At 41.3% G+C, this 16,703-nt stretch overlaps 1 protein-coding gene across 1 annotated transcript in view; it reads right to left on the bottom strand.

Moving 5' to 3' along the window:
• Positions 1–988: 988 nt before the first annotated feature.
• EGFLAM (EGF like, fibronectin type III and laminin G domains) overlaps positions 989–16,703 on the bottom strand; it is a 149,365-nt gene continuing 133,650 nt past the window's right edge. Inside the window, exons 19-22 of the mRNA XM_048504664.1 lie at positions 11,469–11,679; positions 6,568–6,651; positions 5,777–5,880; positions 989–3,096 (exon numbers count right to left, since the gene is read on the bottom strand). Of these exons, the coding sequence (XP_048360621.1) occupies positions 2,942–3,096; positions 5,777–5,880; positions 6,568–6,651; positions 11,469–11,679 (554 nt within the window). The 3' untranslated portion in view covers positions 989–2,941. The remainder of the gene's footprint in view (positions 3,097–5,776; positions 5,881–6,567; positions 6,652–11,468; positions 11,680–16,703) is intronic.

Genomic DNA, 16,703 nt, shown 5'->3' with positions numbered 1-16,703 from the left:
TTTCTCATTGGTATGGAGTGTAACTTCTACTCCAGTGATCAGAAATTCTACATACTTTCCTGTACTACATAAATGGCAACAATAACAGTGCTGTAACATAGGCAATACTTGAGAAGTCAGGTTTAGATTTAGACCAATCGTTCTCAACCTTCCTAATGCCACGACCCTTTAATACAGTTCCTCATGTTGTGATGACCCCCAACCATAAAATTGGTATATATAAAATATATGAAGAGCGTTTTCCAATGGTCTTAGGCAACCACTGTGAAAGGGTCGTTCGATCCCCAAAGGGGTTGCGACCCCCAGGTTGAGAATCACTGATTTAGACCATAGGTTTAGATTAATATTTCAACCATAATCCAAGGATTTATTGCTAAGGCTTAGGATCCCAAAATACATTATGAGAATTATAGATCAAAACCATGAGAGAAGGGAATTTGGCTATTTGGCTATTTCTAATTAAAAATGGGTTCACTGAGCTGCTAGTAAAACCTTTACAGGTTGTTTTTTAAGATGATGTATCTTTTCTCTTTAAAAATGGTCATAACAACACAGGCAGTTCAGCATCAATGAGTGGGGCTTCAAAAAATTCAAATCATTTTCCATGTGGTTTTAATTCAATCTTGGCCTCATTCCTTCTCAGTAATACTGAATAATAGCCTCAGGGTATGGATTGAAAGATCCGCCCAATATGGCTTTGTACAGATTTTTTTTTTTTACAAGATTGGGGGAAATTGCAGGTTTGCAGAAAAATATGCAACATTAACCAACAGCACAGGGAGATTAAATGATAAAAGCAGTATGTGCTTTGTTAAGAAAAGAATGTCTCTGAGATTTTGTAAGACTATGTATGGGAGCATGGAAATAAGACCCCCCCCACACACACACACACACCATGAGTCATCATAGGTTCTTGTATACCTTTAACAGACTGATGGAAATCTGTCACCTTCATAATGATCTTGAAGGGAAAAAAGATGCCTAAATATCGTAGTAGAACAGTTTTTAACGTCTTTGCAATACCTTTTAAAGCTGAAAAGCCATGTTAATATACATAGTGAACTGTCTAAATTTACAAAAAAGGTGAAACCATTTCTATTTTACAGACATTTCCACTGAAACTATCGTGAGTACACATTAAACTTTTATGTTCCATAGTCCAATGAACATCTCCGCTTTCTTCCTCTTAGCCATGAAGTGTGCTAAACAGTGACAGCAAGACACCTAATCCATTTACAAAATTATGCTAACCAATCAAGTTTGTAGCTGCTGCTATATAAAAATATATGGGTAGAAAATTACTGCTACAAAAGGTGGTTATTGATTTTCATTGCATAAAAAAGTAAACTTTTGTAATTAGTTAAGTACGGTCTTTTTCAGCACACAGCAGAATCTGCAAAGGAGTTAACTTTTGATGGCTATTTACATTGGGCAGAATGGAGCTGGAAATATATATTTTTTTTCCTCCTCAGTAAATTCAAACGATGTCTGGAATAGGAAAATGAATGCATAAATACAGCGCTTCCATAATATGCCACTAAGATTGCCCAATAGTAGTCGTCGTGACATTACATGCTAGAAAAGTTCCAAGTGTTTTGAATACTCCTTCTATGGTTCCAAAGATGTTCTGGGTGCATCATTTGGCAGATATGCAGCTAATCACTTGCTGTGTCGTCCTTGGGACACTGGACTGAGGCGCAGTCTCTACTGACCAACAGGTGGATATTCAAAGCCTCAACCCTATTGCAGAATATCAGCTCTTCTCAATTTACTCAGTTCTGTCTGGAAAAATACAGGGCAATAACTCTTCTCACCAGAAGTGCTTGTTGTGCTAGGAGAGAAGATCAAGCAAAACCAGCAGGGTACCTGGTTAAAACTGTTCCTAGATTCTACCATTGTGACAGGAAGGGGCACTGCATGAATGAAGTCTTCCCTCTATTAGAATAAAGCTAGGTGTGAACGCTGCACCCTTTCTCCATGACTTGTCAGTTTTCAGCATGTGACGATTTCAACGTGGGGCTCTTGGGGAGGTATGCTCTGCTTGCTCTTGAGGAAATATCCAAACATACGAAAGGATTGAGTACAGCAGTCCAGAAACTTTTTGGTCCTTGTTTCCTTTTCTCCAATGAGGTTCAAATGGGGAGGGAGCAGCAGTTGATGCAGAGGATATGGTTTTAGTGCAGACCGGGTGGTGGTGGTATCTATTCGCCTTCAAAACAGAAGAGATTGTGCTGTTTCCATCCCAGTTGCTGAGAGAACCTGCCTTCTCGTGATATTGTACAGTCAAGAACGTCACAGTAAGTATTGCTACTACTGTTCCAGGCCAACTTGGGACCCAATGTTGACTTTGGAAGGGGCACCGGGCACCTGGTGGACATCAAGGCAGTCGCACAAAAAAACTACCCCCTTACAGCTTGCCTTGAACTGAAGAAAGGAAACCAAGCAGGGGCTGCTCATGGTCACTGAAGCCATCTCTCCAAAGCCAGGGAATGTGCATCTTTTGTCGCTCGAATGCCTGCTGTCCCCTTGTGTGCTGGCCAGTTGCATGTGCAGGTAGTTTGTCAGGTATGCATGGCTGTAGGTCTGGGAAAGGTGAAGGCTTGTGCATGGACCGAGCAACAAAACAACAACACCAGTCCCATCCAAGTCCACTGGGGCTTGCGGAATTACATTCTAAGTCTGTAGCAACGAAGGAGGACAGTCCTGGCCCAAAGCGTTTTGACTGAGACAGCACAGCATCCCACCTTTTTCCTTTTGGAAGGAGAGTGGAACATTTTAAGGATTTTGTTTCAGTTTGGAATGGGGGGAGGGGGGTTGTGTTATTTTTGCTCTGCCTCCAGACCCATTCAAAATAGTTCTCGGTGTGCACAAACAGTCGTTTCGATTGTGGTTGGCAGAGTGCATGTCAGGCAAGCTCTTCCACGCGAAGGTTCTCCAGCTCTTACTTTGTCCCGCAAGTGTTAATGTTCTTCCCGTCGGCTGCATCTTCAACCAGCGAAATATGATAATCGGTAGAAAGGGTGAAGTGGGAAATGCAGCCCACCAGGCCTCTCATGTATTGCCTGTTTGTATATAGTGCAATCTCCTTCATTCCACCTATCAGAGGATCAGAGAAGTACATAAATAAATGAGACGCTCCAGCAGGATAGCCGTATTTGCAAATTGCAGCATAAACTTTTATAGGCGCCTAACAACCTTATGCTAAAAAAAAATCTGTCTGTGGTTAGAGTGGCAGACTAGGACCTAGGAGAACCTTGTTTGAATCCTACAACCAGTGGTGGGATCCAAAAATTTTAGTAACAGGTTCCCGTGGTGGTGGGATTCAAACTGTGGTGTAGCGCCAATGGGGCTGGGGCAGGGCATGACGGGGGCGTGGCTGGGCATTCCTGGGCGGGGCTGTGGCAAGGACGCAGCCGCTGCGCCGTTCCTTGGGCAGGAAACGAATGCACGCAGGCGCAGGCTGCCACGCACGCCGGTGCACCTCCTGCTAGACTGCTTCAAGTTCTGCGCCCTACTGCTGAGAGGAGGGGTGTGACTAAGGCAAAAATCACGTGGCAAAATCACCAATTAGTAACCCCCTCTCGGCACAGACAAATAATTAGTAGCCTACTCTCAGGAACCTGTGAGAACCTGCTGGATCTCACCTCTGCCTACAACTCTGTCATAGAAGCAGGGGTGTACCACCCAGGGGGACATACGGGGTCAAATGTCCCCGGGCTGTGGCCATTTAGTCACGTGGGGGTGGAAAATCGCCCCCCCCCCACACCCCTCCTCCTTCCCCCAGGTCCATACACTGACTTCAAGACCTGGTGCAAAAAAAATTGTTTGGTCGTGGTGGGGGAGAGCGGCAGCCCGCACGGGGGAAGGGGGGCAGAAAACTCAGATTTTGCACCAGGCTACATTTTCCCTAGATACACCTCTGCATAGAAGCCTAGTGGGTGACCCTGGGTCAGCCATGCTATTTCAGTCAAACCAAATTCACGGGACGGCTGCTGCAAGAATAAAACGGAAGAGGGGAAAATGATATTGGGTGCCCACTGGGGGAGGAAAGCAGAGTATAAAGTATCTAAGTACAACTCTTGCAATTTTTCGACATTTAAACAGCAACTATGGGAGAAAGCCTACTTTGATACCGTGCATGTATCTAAGAGGACAGTATGCTTAAATCTTTCCTTGAAGTTTTCATGGTTTTAATAGCCTCCTGTGGCTGCTATCTGCCCTGTGCAGAAAATGTACAGCAGGTCCTTTCTGTTTATACATTGATGTAATTTATAGTCCACTTTCCTTTCTGAGACTTAAGGCAAATGACACAGAAATGTCAACACAATCAACAGAGTGGGACAGTAGGATTTCACTTGTAGATATCTGGAAACCGACTGGTGGAGAAGCACAGCCGGTAAACAGCAACTTCAAAGGCAGCACATAGTGAAAGGGGTAATCGCCTTTACTCATGCAGCATGACATCATTCTGGATTGGGACCCCATACTTCTAATATTCTCTTATTTGGCCCTAACTTCAATATTGGGTCATTATTTCTCATGCTCGTGATTACTATAAGTTTTATAAATAAGAGTGCTTTTTTTTTGCAATGTATTTATATAAGCAACTTCATAGAAAGCTAGAGTTGGAAGTCCTGGGTTCAAATCTCCTTCCTATGGGTTTGCAGTGTAGCCTTCCACAAACTTCCACAAATCTCAGCCTTCTAACTGAGAACAGCTGCTCTCTTCTTCAGAGCAGTTGTAAAAAAGGTAAAACACTAAATCATTCCAAGCCTGACAGAACATAAATCGGAGAGCAAATTCAAATTTGTGAATGGCTTTAGAGAGTCAAAGCCAAGCCAAACATTCTGTTACTAAGATTGTACAATTGCATCCTGGGAGGTGCTCGCTTGGCTTGGCCTTTTTGTGACACAACCACAAATACGCCCACAGAAGTACTTTCTGTGCCTATTATGAGAAACAGCATAAAATGTTACATAGGAATTAATTGTCCGTGCAAAAGAAAGTTCTAACTTAACCAGTTTTCGTGGGTATAGTTCCAAGACAGTACTGCAGTGAACGCCACTATTTGTGTGCCAGCTCCTTTGAAACCATGCCTAAACAGTCAAAGCCAACAAAAATCAATCTCAACCTTAAATGATCACACGGCACCAAGTTTATGCTTGTGTTGGATCTCTCCAAAGCTCGCCGTTCACAGCTGAATGTGCAAATGTTGGACTGAGTGCAATGAACAGCAAACAGGACGTATTTCATCGATCAGAACTTCTCTGATGTACCCTCAAACTCAGCCACCCAAAGATCTGATTCTGGAGTTTGATGGACACTCAGAAATGAAGCACAGGGAGTTGCAGATCAACTGGGGAATCTGTGGAAATTGTGGATGTCCTGAAAATATTTTCGATCACGAAAGGGCACTAGTGGGTTTTATGTAATGGAAGATTAGGGGAATGATCTGTTTGTTCTGGCTGATTTGCAAGGTTTGTTCAGCAAATGATGGCCCATTCTCCCTCAGATCCTCAATTAAAAAAAAAAAAGTTAAGTTAGGAAGGCCAGGGCAACCCAGGCCAGCCTGATCTTATTAGATCTCAGAAGCTAAGCAGGTTCGGTCCTAGCTAGTAGTTGGATGGGAGACCACCAAGGAATACCAGAGTCGCTATGCACAAGAAGGCAATGGCAAACCACCTCAAGTCTGTTGCCTTGAAAACCCTACTGGGTTGCCAGAAGTCGACTGCAACTTGCTGACACTTCACACACACATAGGTTAGGAGGAACTTACCAATGTACAAGTCTCCATTGATGTTCAATTGTCTCATCATTCCTGGTGATTTGCCAGTCCTAGCTCCATAATCATCCACCGTGACTTTCCCAGACTGTCCATCTCTTAAATTGGAAAAAAAGGATAAATATATACATTTACAGATGTTTTAGATGGCTTCATGTTGTAACTGACTTAACACAGGTGATAGGGCGGGAGGCGGGGTGTCAGTAAAATTTATTTCCCGCCAAAAGTAGGAGTGTAGCAGAATCTGTTTTTGGTCTTCCCTTATTTGGGACCACTGGAAGTCTGTTAAAGCATTCATAATCTGGTCCACATTCAAAACCCTGAAAATCTCTTCAGGCACAGAAAGGATGTGGTTGCTCAAAACTCCTCTTTTCAGTGAAGGCTGGTCCATCGCACTATGCAAGAGGAAACTTAAAACTGCACAACCAACTTTGTTGACACCAATCTTGTGTAAAACTGTGCCTTTAACAACAACAACAGCAGCAACTATTATTATTATTATTTATATTCTGCCCTCCCCAACCAAAGTGGGCTCAAGGCGGATCACAACAAGAACAAAATGATCAAGAGCTATAAATATAACATTAGATGAAACATAATCACAGCTTTAATTCTTCTCCTATCTGTCAGTTATTGCTTCACTGCAGTTTCTTCCAAGTTGAAATTTAGGTTATACTGTTTGAAGCGGATATCTTTCAATCAGAAATCTTACTCTTCGGCTTCCATTTCTCATGTATCTGAACCAAGTACATTGAAAGGAGCATAAAAATAGGAAACGAAATTACCGAACTGCCTTTACTCTGTGCCATCGGCCGTCATTGAAAGAGCCGTTCACCATTATGGAAGCAACACCACTGCCCAGATTATACCTGAAACAAAATGAAAGAGGGACTCAAATTCCAAAACATGCAAACGTGTGCTTCCTTTTTACATAATCAAATGTTAACAACATTAAATAACTGATCCAATGCAGATGCTCAGTTGGATCCAGTTAGCAGTTTGCTGCCAACACGACAGGGACTGACTTTTGCTGATCTCCAATGTCCTCTGCTGTTCTGGGGGGCAGTGGGGAAAGTTCCTCCAGAGCAGCATTTTGACTCCAACATATAAGATTCAAATTAGAAGGTGGTGATCCCCCCTCACTGTCAGTCTCCAAGCAGCAACAGGGTGAACAGGAACGCTTTATGCTGATCCTGCACTGAGTAGTTGGACTAGATGCCTTGTATGACTCCTTCATACTTTGATTCTATGATTCTATCTATCAACAGATAAATAAGAAAAGCTAACCATCCAGAGTAATTTCGTTTCAGATTACAAGTGTAGACAATACAAGACAACTTGTACATGACCAAGTATTCCAATATTTTGTGTTAAAAGCCGTTTTCCATATGTCACCCTCTCTAATGTGTATCCTATAGTAAGCTTCCCATAAGTCCAGGTTAGCAACTATTTCGCCCTTTTCCAGACTCCCCAACAAGTCTTTTGATGGAACCTTCCTTTGGTTGAGTAAGGTCATTCTTATGCTTTTAAAAAGATACATCATGTAAACATTTGTAAAAAAAGAAAAGATGACAACTAGTTAGGACTTCCCCCACGACGAGTTCTTTTTCTGGGTTTTGCAGAGAGAATTTGAGGGTGTCAGAAGAAAATCAAGTTTATCATCCCAAAACAAATAAATTCATTGTCATTCCCAAGAGCTCAAACTCAGAATTAATGAACAGATCGAGCCCAGTAGCACCTTAGAGAATTTTAGGATATAATCTTTCAAGAGTGAAAGTTCCTCTGGTCAGATACAGCTCAAATCTAACTGTTCTGCTGTAGACCAGCACGGCTGACCCTGAAAGAGAATTGAGACATTTTATTTGATTCTTAATTTCTCCTTTCCCAAATCAGTTTTGTCCAACATTAAACAGAACTAAGGTCGATGATCTATGTACACATCTTTTGACTTTCCTATAACCTTATTTCGAACACCAAGATATCAAGGATAAAATCTTTGCGCTTACATGTCTTGCTCCTGCTTTTACTTAGACTACATTTTCAGATTCAAGATTCCACAAGAAACGAATTACTATTTTACTACACCATTTGATTTCAGTTCTTCTTTAGAGGAAGTTAATAGTTCTGCAATGTTTAACCACAGGAAACCACAAGGAAATGGCTTTGTGCCTCTGTGCATCTCAGATTTTTACCACAAATCTGCCACTATGATACATGATAAAATTTTCTTCACTGAATGACAGGGACACACAGGCCAAGAAGGTACTCCACTAGGGAGAAAACTAATTGGCCATCTGTACAGGTCCTTGTCTGGCACTTAGTTTTGACAAAGGAGGTCCTTTAAAAGGCTCAATATTTTTTGTATAATTTTTCTTTCTCGTATTAGTGCATGAGTTAAGATGCCTCAAGTGTCTTGTATAGCGTGTTTTACTGCACTGTGTAAATTGCATTTTACTGCAGTGTGTCTCTATATAATGAAACCAAGATAGACAGTTGTTTTCTCAACAGACTCTGTGGCTACTTAATCTGAGAAAGAAAAACTAACAAAAAGAAACAGTCGGCCCTTTGATGAACCAATAATCAGAACCCCCTAAAATTTTTATAAGAGGCATTATATAAAAAGTTCATGGACAACTGAAGGACAGGGAAAAATCTCCCAAAGAACAGAGCATTATTTTTACTGTCTGTCACTTCTTGGATTTACATTCCTTTGCTTTTGGCAGTAAGAACATTTGCTTTTCAGAGCAATGCGTCAAAAAATGTTTTGTGGAGACAGTGAGGGGATTAAATATAATAGAAAACCAAATAACAAGGTAGATCTCAGCCTGCTGGGAATTCCTATGGGAAGAAACAATCTTGTACACTGTCCCTCCACTGAAAACTCTTATTTCATACAGAGAAGGAAAACCTACCAACAATACTGCTCTTTGTAGAAGATCTGAATAAGGAGGAAATATATCCTTTTTTTCCTGGGTAGATAGAACCTATCACCCAGAGCCAGAGACCTATTGATGTACGGTTCTCTTTATTTTGATTTTCACTCTTTGTGACTCAAGCTTGATGGAAGGGCCAGGCTTAAGGCAGCAGGTTTCGAAACTCAGGTTTCGGAATTCCATGTACAGGTCTCCTAGCCTCTTTGTCTTCATGGAATGAACAGAGTGCCAAGCCAGAGGTGCCAGTAGACCCTTTGTTAGTCTATGAGACTAAACAATACGCACACAGGGCTCTTTTAAATGTGGGCAGATGCATTCATGTCAGCAGAGTGGACAGATCTATGTTCACAAAGAGGAGCTGGAGGAATATATCCTCCACCATTTTACTAAATACCTCAGCCCTTGTTGGTAGCAGAACAGAACATATATACCACAGGTGTCAAACTCGCGCCCCTCCAGATGTTATGGACTACAGTTCCCACCATCTCCAGCCAACATGATTCTGGCAGGGGATGATGGGAACTGTAGTCCATAACATCTGGAGGGGCGCGAGTTTGACACCTATGATACATACTATCATCTCCCTGTTTGGAGAACCTGGATGGAGAGGGTGTATGAAAGCTGCTGCACAAGTCTGAGGGTATTTAGTTGAGGTTATTTGGATCTCTCCTTTTTTAAAACAATATTTTTTAATTAATTCTATAACAACTACAACAGAACTACCACAAAACAAACAAAAAATACACAGAAGTGATGCAGTCGCTCTACCCTAATTAAACAACATAGTAAATACTACAAATGACTATTTTGACTTCCCACCCATTACTGCAGACGGTATCCATATTATAGTAACTTTCCATTAATGTCAAAAATCAGAAAGCTTTAAAATCTTTGTACATACTTTAGCCCAAATTCCATTTATAAAAAAGACAAGACAAATACAAAAATAGCTATGTAATAATCTTATCTCCCTAACAATTTAAGAATTCAAAACTTATATATAAAAATTCTTCATCCCTCTTTAGAAATCTCTCCTACCATTTTGTATGATTAAACTGACATCTGACAATACACTATCAGATTAACATCTAACGTTTTAATCTATTTTATCAACATTCAACAAATAATTTGATACTTCAGTGATTATTTTTACGTAAGATCCTTATTGTTCTTAAAAAATTCCTCAGCACTTGCTGTGGAGGAGATTCTTTGTTGTTGTAAAAGGAAGTCTCTCCCATTTAAAGCAGGTAAATCTTATCCCATTTAAGCCAGATAAATCTTATCTAGAATATCAACTAAGAAAACAGTCCTTTCTCTTTTGCAAGATTCTCAGCGGTATTGCTTTCATTACAATATCTTTATCCTCCACTTTGAATTGCGATTTTTGATGCGCCACTAGGATTTGATCAGCAGTTTCTTTTGCAAGGAAGATAACAATAATTCTGCAAAGTCCCTGTGATTTTGGATTCTTTGAATTCTCTGTATACTTTATCAATGTTTGTCGCCATATTTACTCTTCCATATTCAAAAAATCAGTCAAAACTGAGGGAATTTTCTTTTTACGATTCTCTTTTGAAGGATACAGTTCTTTTATTACCCACCTAAACATTAAGGCTTTCTCCCTTGTCTGGTATTCAAGGTGAAGTATAACCTGGTTGTGAAGGTTAAGGGCTATTTGTACCAAGTTAATACTTTTTTTCAAATCTTTAAGCTTTTCCTTTGTTTTCAAGTTTTCTTCCAGCTGTACAATCTTTTAAAAACCAGTCTTGATCTCTTTAAACTCATTTAATAATTCAGTCATTTGTGCTGGTATATTTCCCAATTCTTTGCTTGGGATATTTTCAGTATTAGTTTTAGGGGAGTCTATTTCACATTCCAAAGGGGAGTCTATTTCACAAGTCTGTATATTAATGTGTTTTCAAACCACTTTCACAACTGTTTGCAAGTGGATTTTGCTATTCCGCACAGCTTCAAAGAGCACTGAAAGCAGTTTGAAAGTGCATTATTCTGCATGTGCAGAATGAGCCATAGGTTCACATTTATGGATAGTTCCGTTATTTCTAAAGAAGTTGAACATTTCCATTATTTCCAAAGAAGTTGAACATTTCCTGGTTGAGATCATTGTGTCTCTAATGTGTTCTTATGACTCTTAGGCCTCTTATGTCTCTTGAATCTCTGTGAAAATATATTGGTAGCAAAAATATCTTCAATATCCATAGTGGCCCCTAGATGTCACTGTTAAGCATCAATTCTTATTACTAACTAGGATTGAGAGCCGGTGTAGTGTAGCCATTAAGAGAGGTGGACTCTAATCTGGTAAACAAGGTTTGTTTCCCCATGCCTACACATGAAGCCTACTGGGTGATCTTGGGTTAGTCACAGTTCCCTCAGAACTCTCTCAGCCCCCCTGCCTCACAAAGTGTTTGTTGTGGGGAAAGGAAGAAAAGGAGTTTGTAAGCCATTTTGAGATTCCTTATGGTAGAGAAAAGTGGGGTATAAATCCAAAATCTTCTCTACTTCTTGTCAGCTCCAGGTTTGGAAATTCCTGGAGATTTGAGGGTGAAGTCTGGGGATAGCACAGTTTGGGGATGGGAGAGACCTCAGCAGGGTACAATACTATAGAGTCCCACATCCAAATGGGAACTGATCTCGGTAGTTTGGAAATAAGCTGTAATGCCGGGTTCCAATGGAGATGCGCTAGAGGGTTTGCGCAAAACCATCGCATTACGCCCAAAACCAGCGCCAAGCTTTCCCTGAAGACCAAGGTACCATCTTGAAGACCTAATGAGATGAAGTCACTGTTGGGCCTCATAGGACTGTCTCCCCGCCACATCAGTAGGCCATCCATCAGTGATGTCTTGAACCTCATGAACACATTTGTCCTTGATCCTGACACTCTGTTTAGTGGACAGGAAAATATTAATAAGTCGTACAAGACTGGATGGGGCAATGAAAATGTGATACCTCTGAACTTCTACAATTAATCACAGTTCTCTGAACGTACAAAGCCTGACTCACAGGTCTTTTCTCTTCAGTTCTAATTCAATCTTTCTTCAATATAAATCCAGCTTTACCACTGTCATTTTGGGAACTATGAAGTTACACTAGATCATAGGTGTCAAACTCGCGGCCCTCCAGATGTTATGGACTACAGTTCCCATGATGGGAACTGTAGTTCATAACATCTGGAGGACCGCACTAGATTACAAAGTGAAATGTTTTTGTTTTAAATAAGAATAATGAGAAAGGGCCTGTGGCAAAAGGTTTGGGGCGGGGAATCATTACTTCGAACACCCAGTTACGAAGGAGGAGTAAAACAAGTTTCCCAAATCAGCTTTCAGGTAAAAATTTGCTGGGCCAAAAAGAAAAGAAAAGAAAAAGAACAGGCAAAGACCAGCTTTTTACAGCAGCTTTTTAGGTGGCATCATTTTAGCTTTTCATTTTTCACTTTTGGTCTGAGATCTGGTTTATGCATTTTTTTTAGGGTGTTCAAGGATTGTTTCATGCTGTTTTTTACTGGCTTTTTAAATGGCTTGCTTTGTTTTCTATATTGACAATTCATGACGTTTTTACCACTTTGGGGTGTTATTACTCTTAGGTAGCATATACATTCCCTAAATAAATAAACTGCTAGTTTAAAAGATGAACCACAGAACTCTATAATCTATTTTACTATTCATAGTTTTGTGGCAAAATAACCTGTTTCATCCATTCACACAAAAATATTTGCACCTGTATCCAGACCAAAGAAACACATTCTCTCATATTTTTAAAACTGCAGATCTTCACTCAGAAGACTAGGGCAGCTTATTAATTTAGCTCAGTGATTCTAAATTGGGTGTAAATTGCACATTTTGAGGATCACCTGGAATCTGGGAGGGCAAAAAGAAAGAAATTCAGAATTTTAGACAGCTACTTCCCTCGCTTACAGTGGATTCTCACAGCTAGTGAAGAAGATCTATTTTATATTTTCCCAATTCAAAGGATGAAATCACAGAATGTGAATCTCCCCACCACGGCCTTTCAAAAGTGGCACACAGCAAACAGGGATCAAATGTAGCTTTAAGGAGCTGACTGATGGCCATTACAGGCTTCCTTGAATGTTTTTCAAAGCTCTGTATACCTTATCCACAAATCTTAAAATACCTCTTTTAGTTGCAGCTTTCCCAAGATATAATGGTAATGATAAATACATAGTAGCAGTAGATTTAGATATCAGCCTTAGACTCTTTGTTCAAGCATCAGAATGCCCCATTATGACATTAGGGCAACTATTTAAGAATTGGCCCATAAACTTCGATAAGCAATATATTGTGTTTTCCAGAAAGCCCGGCGATGCATTTTCCGGATTAGGTGGAAACAAACGTTGGATCTCGGGAGTTCATCGAAGTCGAAAGAAGTTCTGGCGACGATTGCCAGTATCTGCCGTTACCCGTTCTCTGCAAAATCTGGGGTTACCGCATCCTCCCTTCAACATGATTTTCTTCACAATACTATTTGGTCGGAAGTCATCTTAGTTAACCTTTCTCGATTCTGTACCACGATTTACCTTTTGGCAATAGCCCGGATTATCGGCGTGAGCGTAACGTCTCCGGCTGTGTCCATAATTTCAATTGCTTCTGTAACAGTTGTGAAAAGTTTGGCGGAAAAAACAATATTAAAACAATCGACTTTACTTGAAATGGGCGTTCATTTAACTGTCAGGCATGATCTCAAAGGATACGAGTCTCAATGACATTATGCAAATAATGCTCTCTGAATGGAACTGCGACAGCCGGTGATTCCGGATATTCCGCGTCACAAAAATAATATATTTTGACCAGAAAAAAACAAGCCAAAAAGAAATTTGGGAAAACAATAAATCCTGTTCTGCTGAAATTCTACTTACATGAAAGCACCAGTACCGAAGCCCGTTCTCCGCAATGTAACGCGAGCATGTTCAGTGAACCCAGTTCGTCTGTTTCCCTCAGTCCTTGAAGTAGAACGTGGCCTTTTTTCACATAGTTGGATGTACACTCCAGTGGAATAGTTGGTAACCTTAGAAATCCACAATATTCAATGATATGTAGCCCCAGTTAGGACCAGACAGCAACCACATTCATACAAACATGGAATCAGCCTCCTATTTCGTGAAAGATAAACATGGAGGAACTGTTTGAATGTGAGCTCTCGTAAGCAATGTCACACTGGTGGAGACCTGACAGAGGTGAATTCTCGTCACAGAACAACCATAGTTTGTTCATGGCAACTGAATACAGTCAATGGCAGCCTTTGCTTCTGAAGAGAGCATGTAATGTTTTTAGGGTTCATTTTACTGACCCCCTTCCCATTTCCTCTGCTGACTGTGCTTGTAGCAGCAAGTTGAGGCACTAATTTTGACTCTTTCAACCAAAAGATCAGGTGAATTTTCATTAAGTGCCACAGGTAGGAAAAACAAAGAAGAATCGAGTTTATTGCTTCCATTCTCCTTTTTCAGCCTTTCTCCATTTCTTCTCACTTCCCTGAGTAATCATATTAGCTTTTCTCTGCATGGCTTAAAAGGAAAAAGCGTGAGGGGTGGATTCATGGTAACAACATATGAACAAACAAACAAAAAATACCTGGTAGGCAAATGGCTGTTTCATCTGCAATGAAATTAGGGAAAATGTCCAGTGTGGTGGAAGCAGAAACACACATGAACACACACAAAGCTGCCTCACACCTCAGTCTATCAAGGTCAGTACTCTATTCAGACTGGCAGTAGCTGTCCAGAGTCTCAAGCGGAGGTATTTCACACCACCCACTGTCTGGTTCTTTTAACTGGAGATGCTGGGGATTGAACTTGAGAACTTCTGTATGGCAAGCAGGCACTCTACCACTGAGCCAAGCCTTGCACCATGACAACACAATGCAATGCATGCCACAAACACAGGCTAAGGTGCGCTATCACTCATCACAGGTCTGGTATGCACATAGCCAGGCTTTTCAAAGGGGAAACAGCTCTTGCTGCTATTAAACTAGCAGTGCAATCCCAAGCACAGTCACAGGCTTCTATGTCCACTGAGATAAACTCTGCTTAGGACTGCACTGCAAGCAGAAATAGAAAAAAGATGTAACGTACCCCTTTCTTCAACACCATTGAAACCTACACAAACCAATGGACTTTAACTTGCCACGCTCTGATTTATGCTATGTCCCTGTATGTCTAGGTCAGGAGGAAGCCGCAAGGGTAGCTTCTCTTACACAACAAGGATGATGGGTTGTCCCTTACAGCATAGACTAGCACTCTAATCCTAACCACCTTGGATGAAATCCAAATACAAGCATTGGCTCTGAGTAGCGCTGGCAGGTGGTAGGAGTAAGGACTTACCAGCTACAAAGGGAGGCAGACCAACATCAACATGCTGACATAATTTCTGGAAGTGATGTCATCATGTCACCAACAAGTGCAGGAACGCTTAGGTATCTGTGCAAAAACTCTAGGGTAAAAGCTGTTTTTACCATAGAGTTTTGTCCAAGTCCCAGGGGGTCCCCATGATTGCCAGTCGTGATTAAATCACTTCCAGAAGTCGGAAAATGGGTACTGGACTACCTTGGCAAATACCAAGTCCCCCTGTTGGCCAGCTGAATGGTGGCAGAAGAAGGGGGCTCAGAATTGGGAGAACCCCGCTGGAAGCAACCCTAGCTCTCAGCAATCAAACACTATTTTTAGCTAGCGTTGAGATATTTTCAAAAGTGTGGGAGCCACCTGTTTGAATGTTCTCTTATATATAGTACTACCTCTGTGTACCTGGGAAATTAACGTATCAGGAACAGGGGGATTGGTATTGTCAAGTAACAGCTGTCCCCTGAGTCTGCTTCTGTCATCCATATTTTCACCTTTGTGTCCCACTGAGATTGGTGAAATTAAAGGGCACAGTGAGTTAAATGTGTGACCTTAAGTTCCAATTGCATGGTATAGAAGGACTGCTGTATGTGGTACAGTAGGTTACCACAGGGGTGGAGCACTCACGGGGACATGTGGGCACATGTCCGCAGCTGCATGCCAGGGGTTCACATGGGGAAGTGGAGAATCACCCCCCAAACCCCTCCCCTCAGACCCGTCCCACAAAGCTGCTTGGGATGCAGGGGGAGCGCGTGGGGGCACCCAGAGCAGGTGTTGCCCCGGCCACCATTTCTCCTCTGCTACGCCTCTGGGTTACTATGTGGATCCCCTTTACTGAATGGGGTTTCCATGTTGCAACCAGTCATCAAGAGAGTATCTGGAAAGAACACTGGCATTTCCCATGCAATGTGGCTGATCACTATGGATAGCCATAACACATGTTGCAGCTACCGTGTGGTCAGTTCTCACAAGGGCCCTCCACACAGCAAGCGAAAATCAAAAATGCGTAACTTTCGCTGGACTGCAGCCAGTACAAAAATTAGCAACTTCTCTATCCTATTGAAGAGAGAATCCTAGGAAACCCAAGTTCTGTGAATAAGCTACAGGGATAAACATTAAGCCCATTTGCTGGTATTTCGTTGGTTTTTCCATCGGACTCTAATATAGTACCAAGATTTGGGTTTCAAATATTTTTTGGGTAAGGATAGACCAGAATCGGATAAGATGGGGATCTGGCAGCTGCAGACTTTTTATCTGCAATCACAAAAGCTAGAAATCTCTGGCAATAAACAAAACTTGGTTTCTGTGTTTCCAAGGCAATCTGACAGATTTCTAGAACACACAGAGTTGATAATGCTTCATTTGTCATTCCAAAAGGTCATCCATTTAGGCTTCTTTTTCAAACCCTCCCCCCTTTTTTTGTTTGAGGGGTAAAAATATCAGTTGTGCAAGGAAACCTACACAATGTACAATTTCTAGCATTTTTACAAATCAGCCTGCCATGCACACCTGAATTTTGGGAAGTCAAAACAACAAAAGAGTCTAAAAGATTGATGAATGTATTAGGTTCAATTGGTTAAATTGGTGTTAGGATGCCACCAGATTCTTTGTTGTTTGTGTTGAC

Source organism: Sphaerodactylus townsendi, linkage group LG07, assembly GCF_021028975.2.
Source record: "Sphaerodactylus townsendi isolate TG3544 linkage group LG07, MPM_Stown_v2.3, whole genome shotgun sequence".
In the NCBI taxonomy this organism is placed as follows: domain Eukaryota; kingdom Metazoa; phylum Chordata; class Lepidosauria; order Squamata; family Sphaerodactylidae; genus Sphaerodactylus; species Sphaerodactylus townsendi.
Note: the sequence above shows the minus strand (reverse complement) of the source record. Positions and strands in the feature narration are given on the sequence as shown.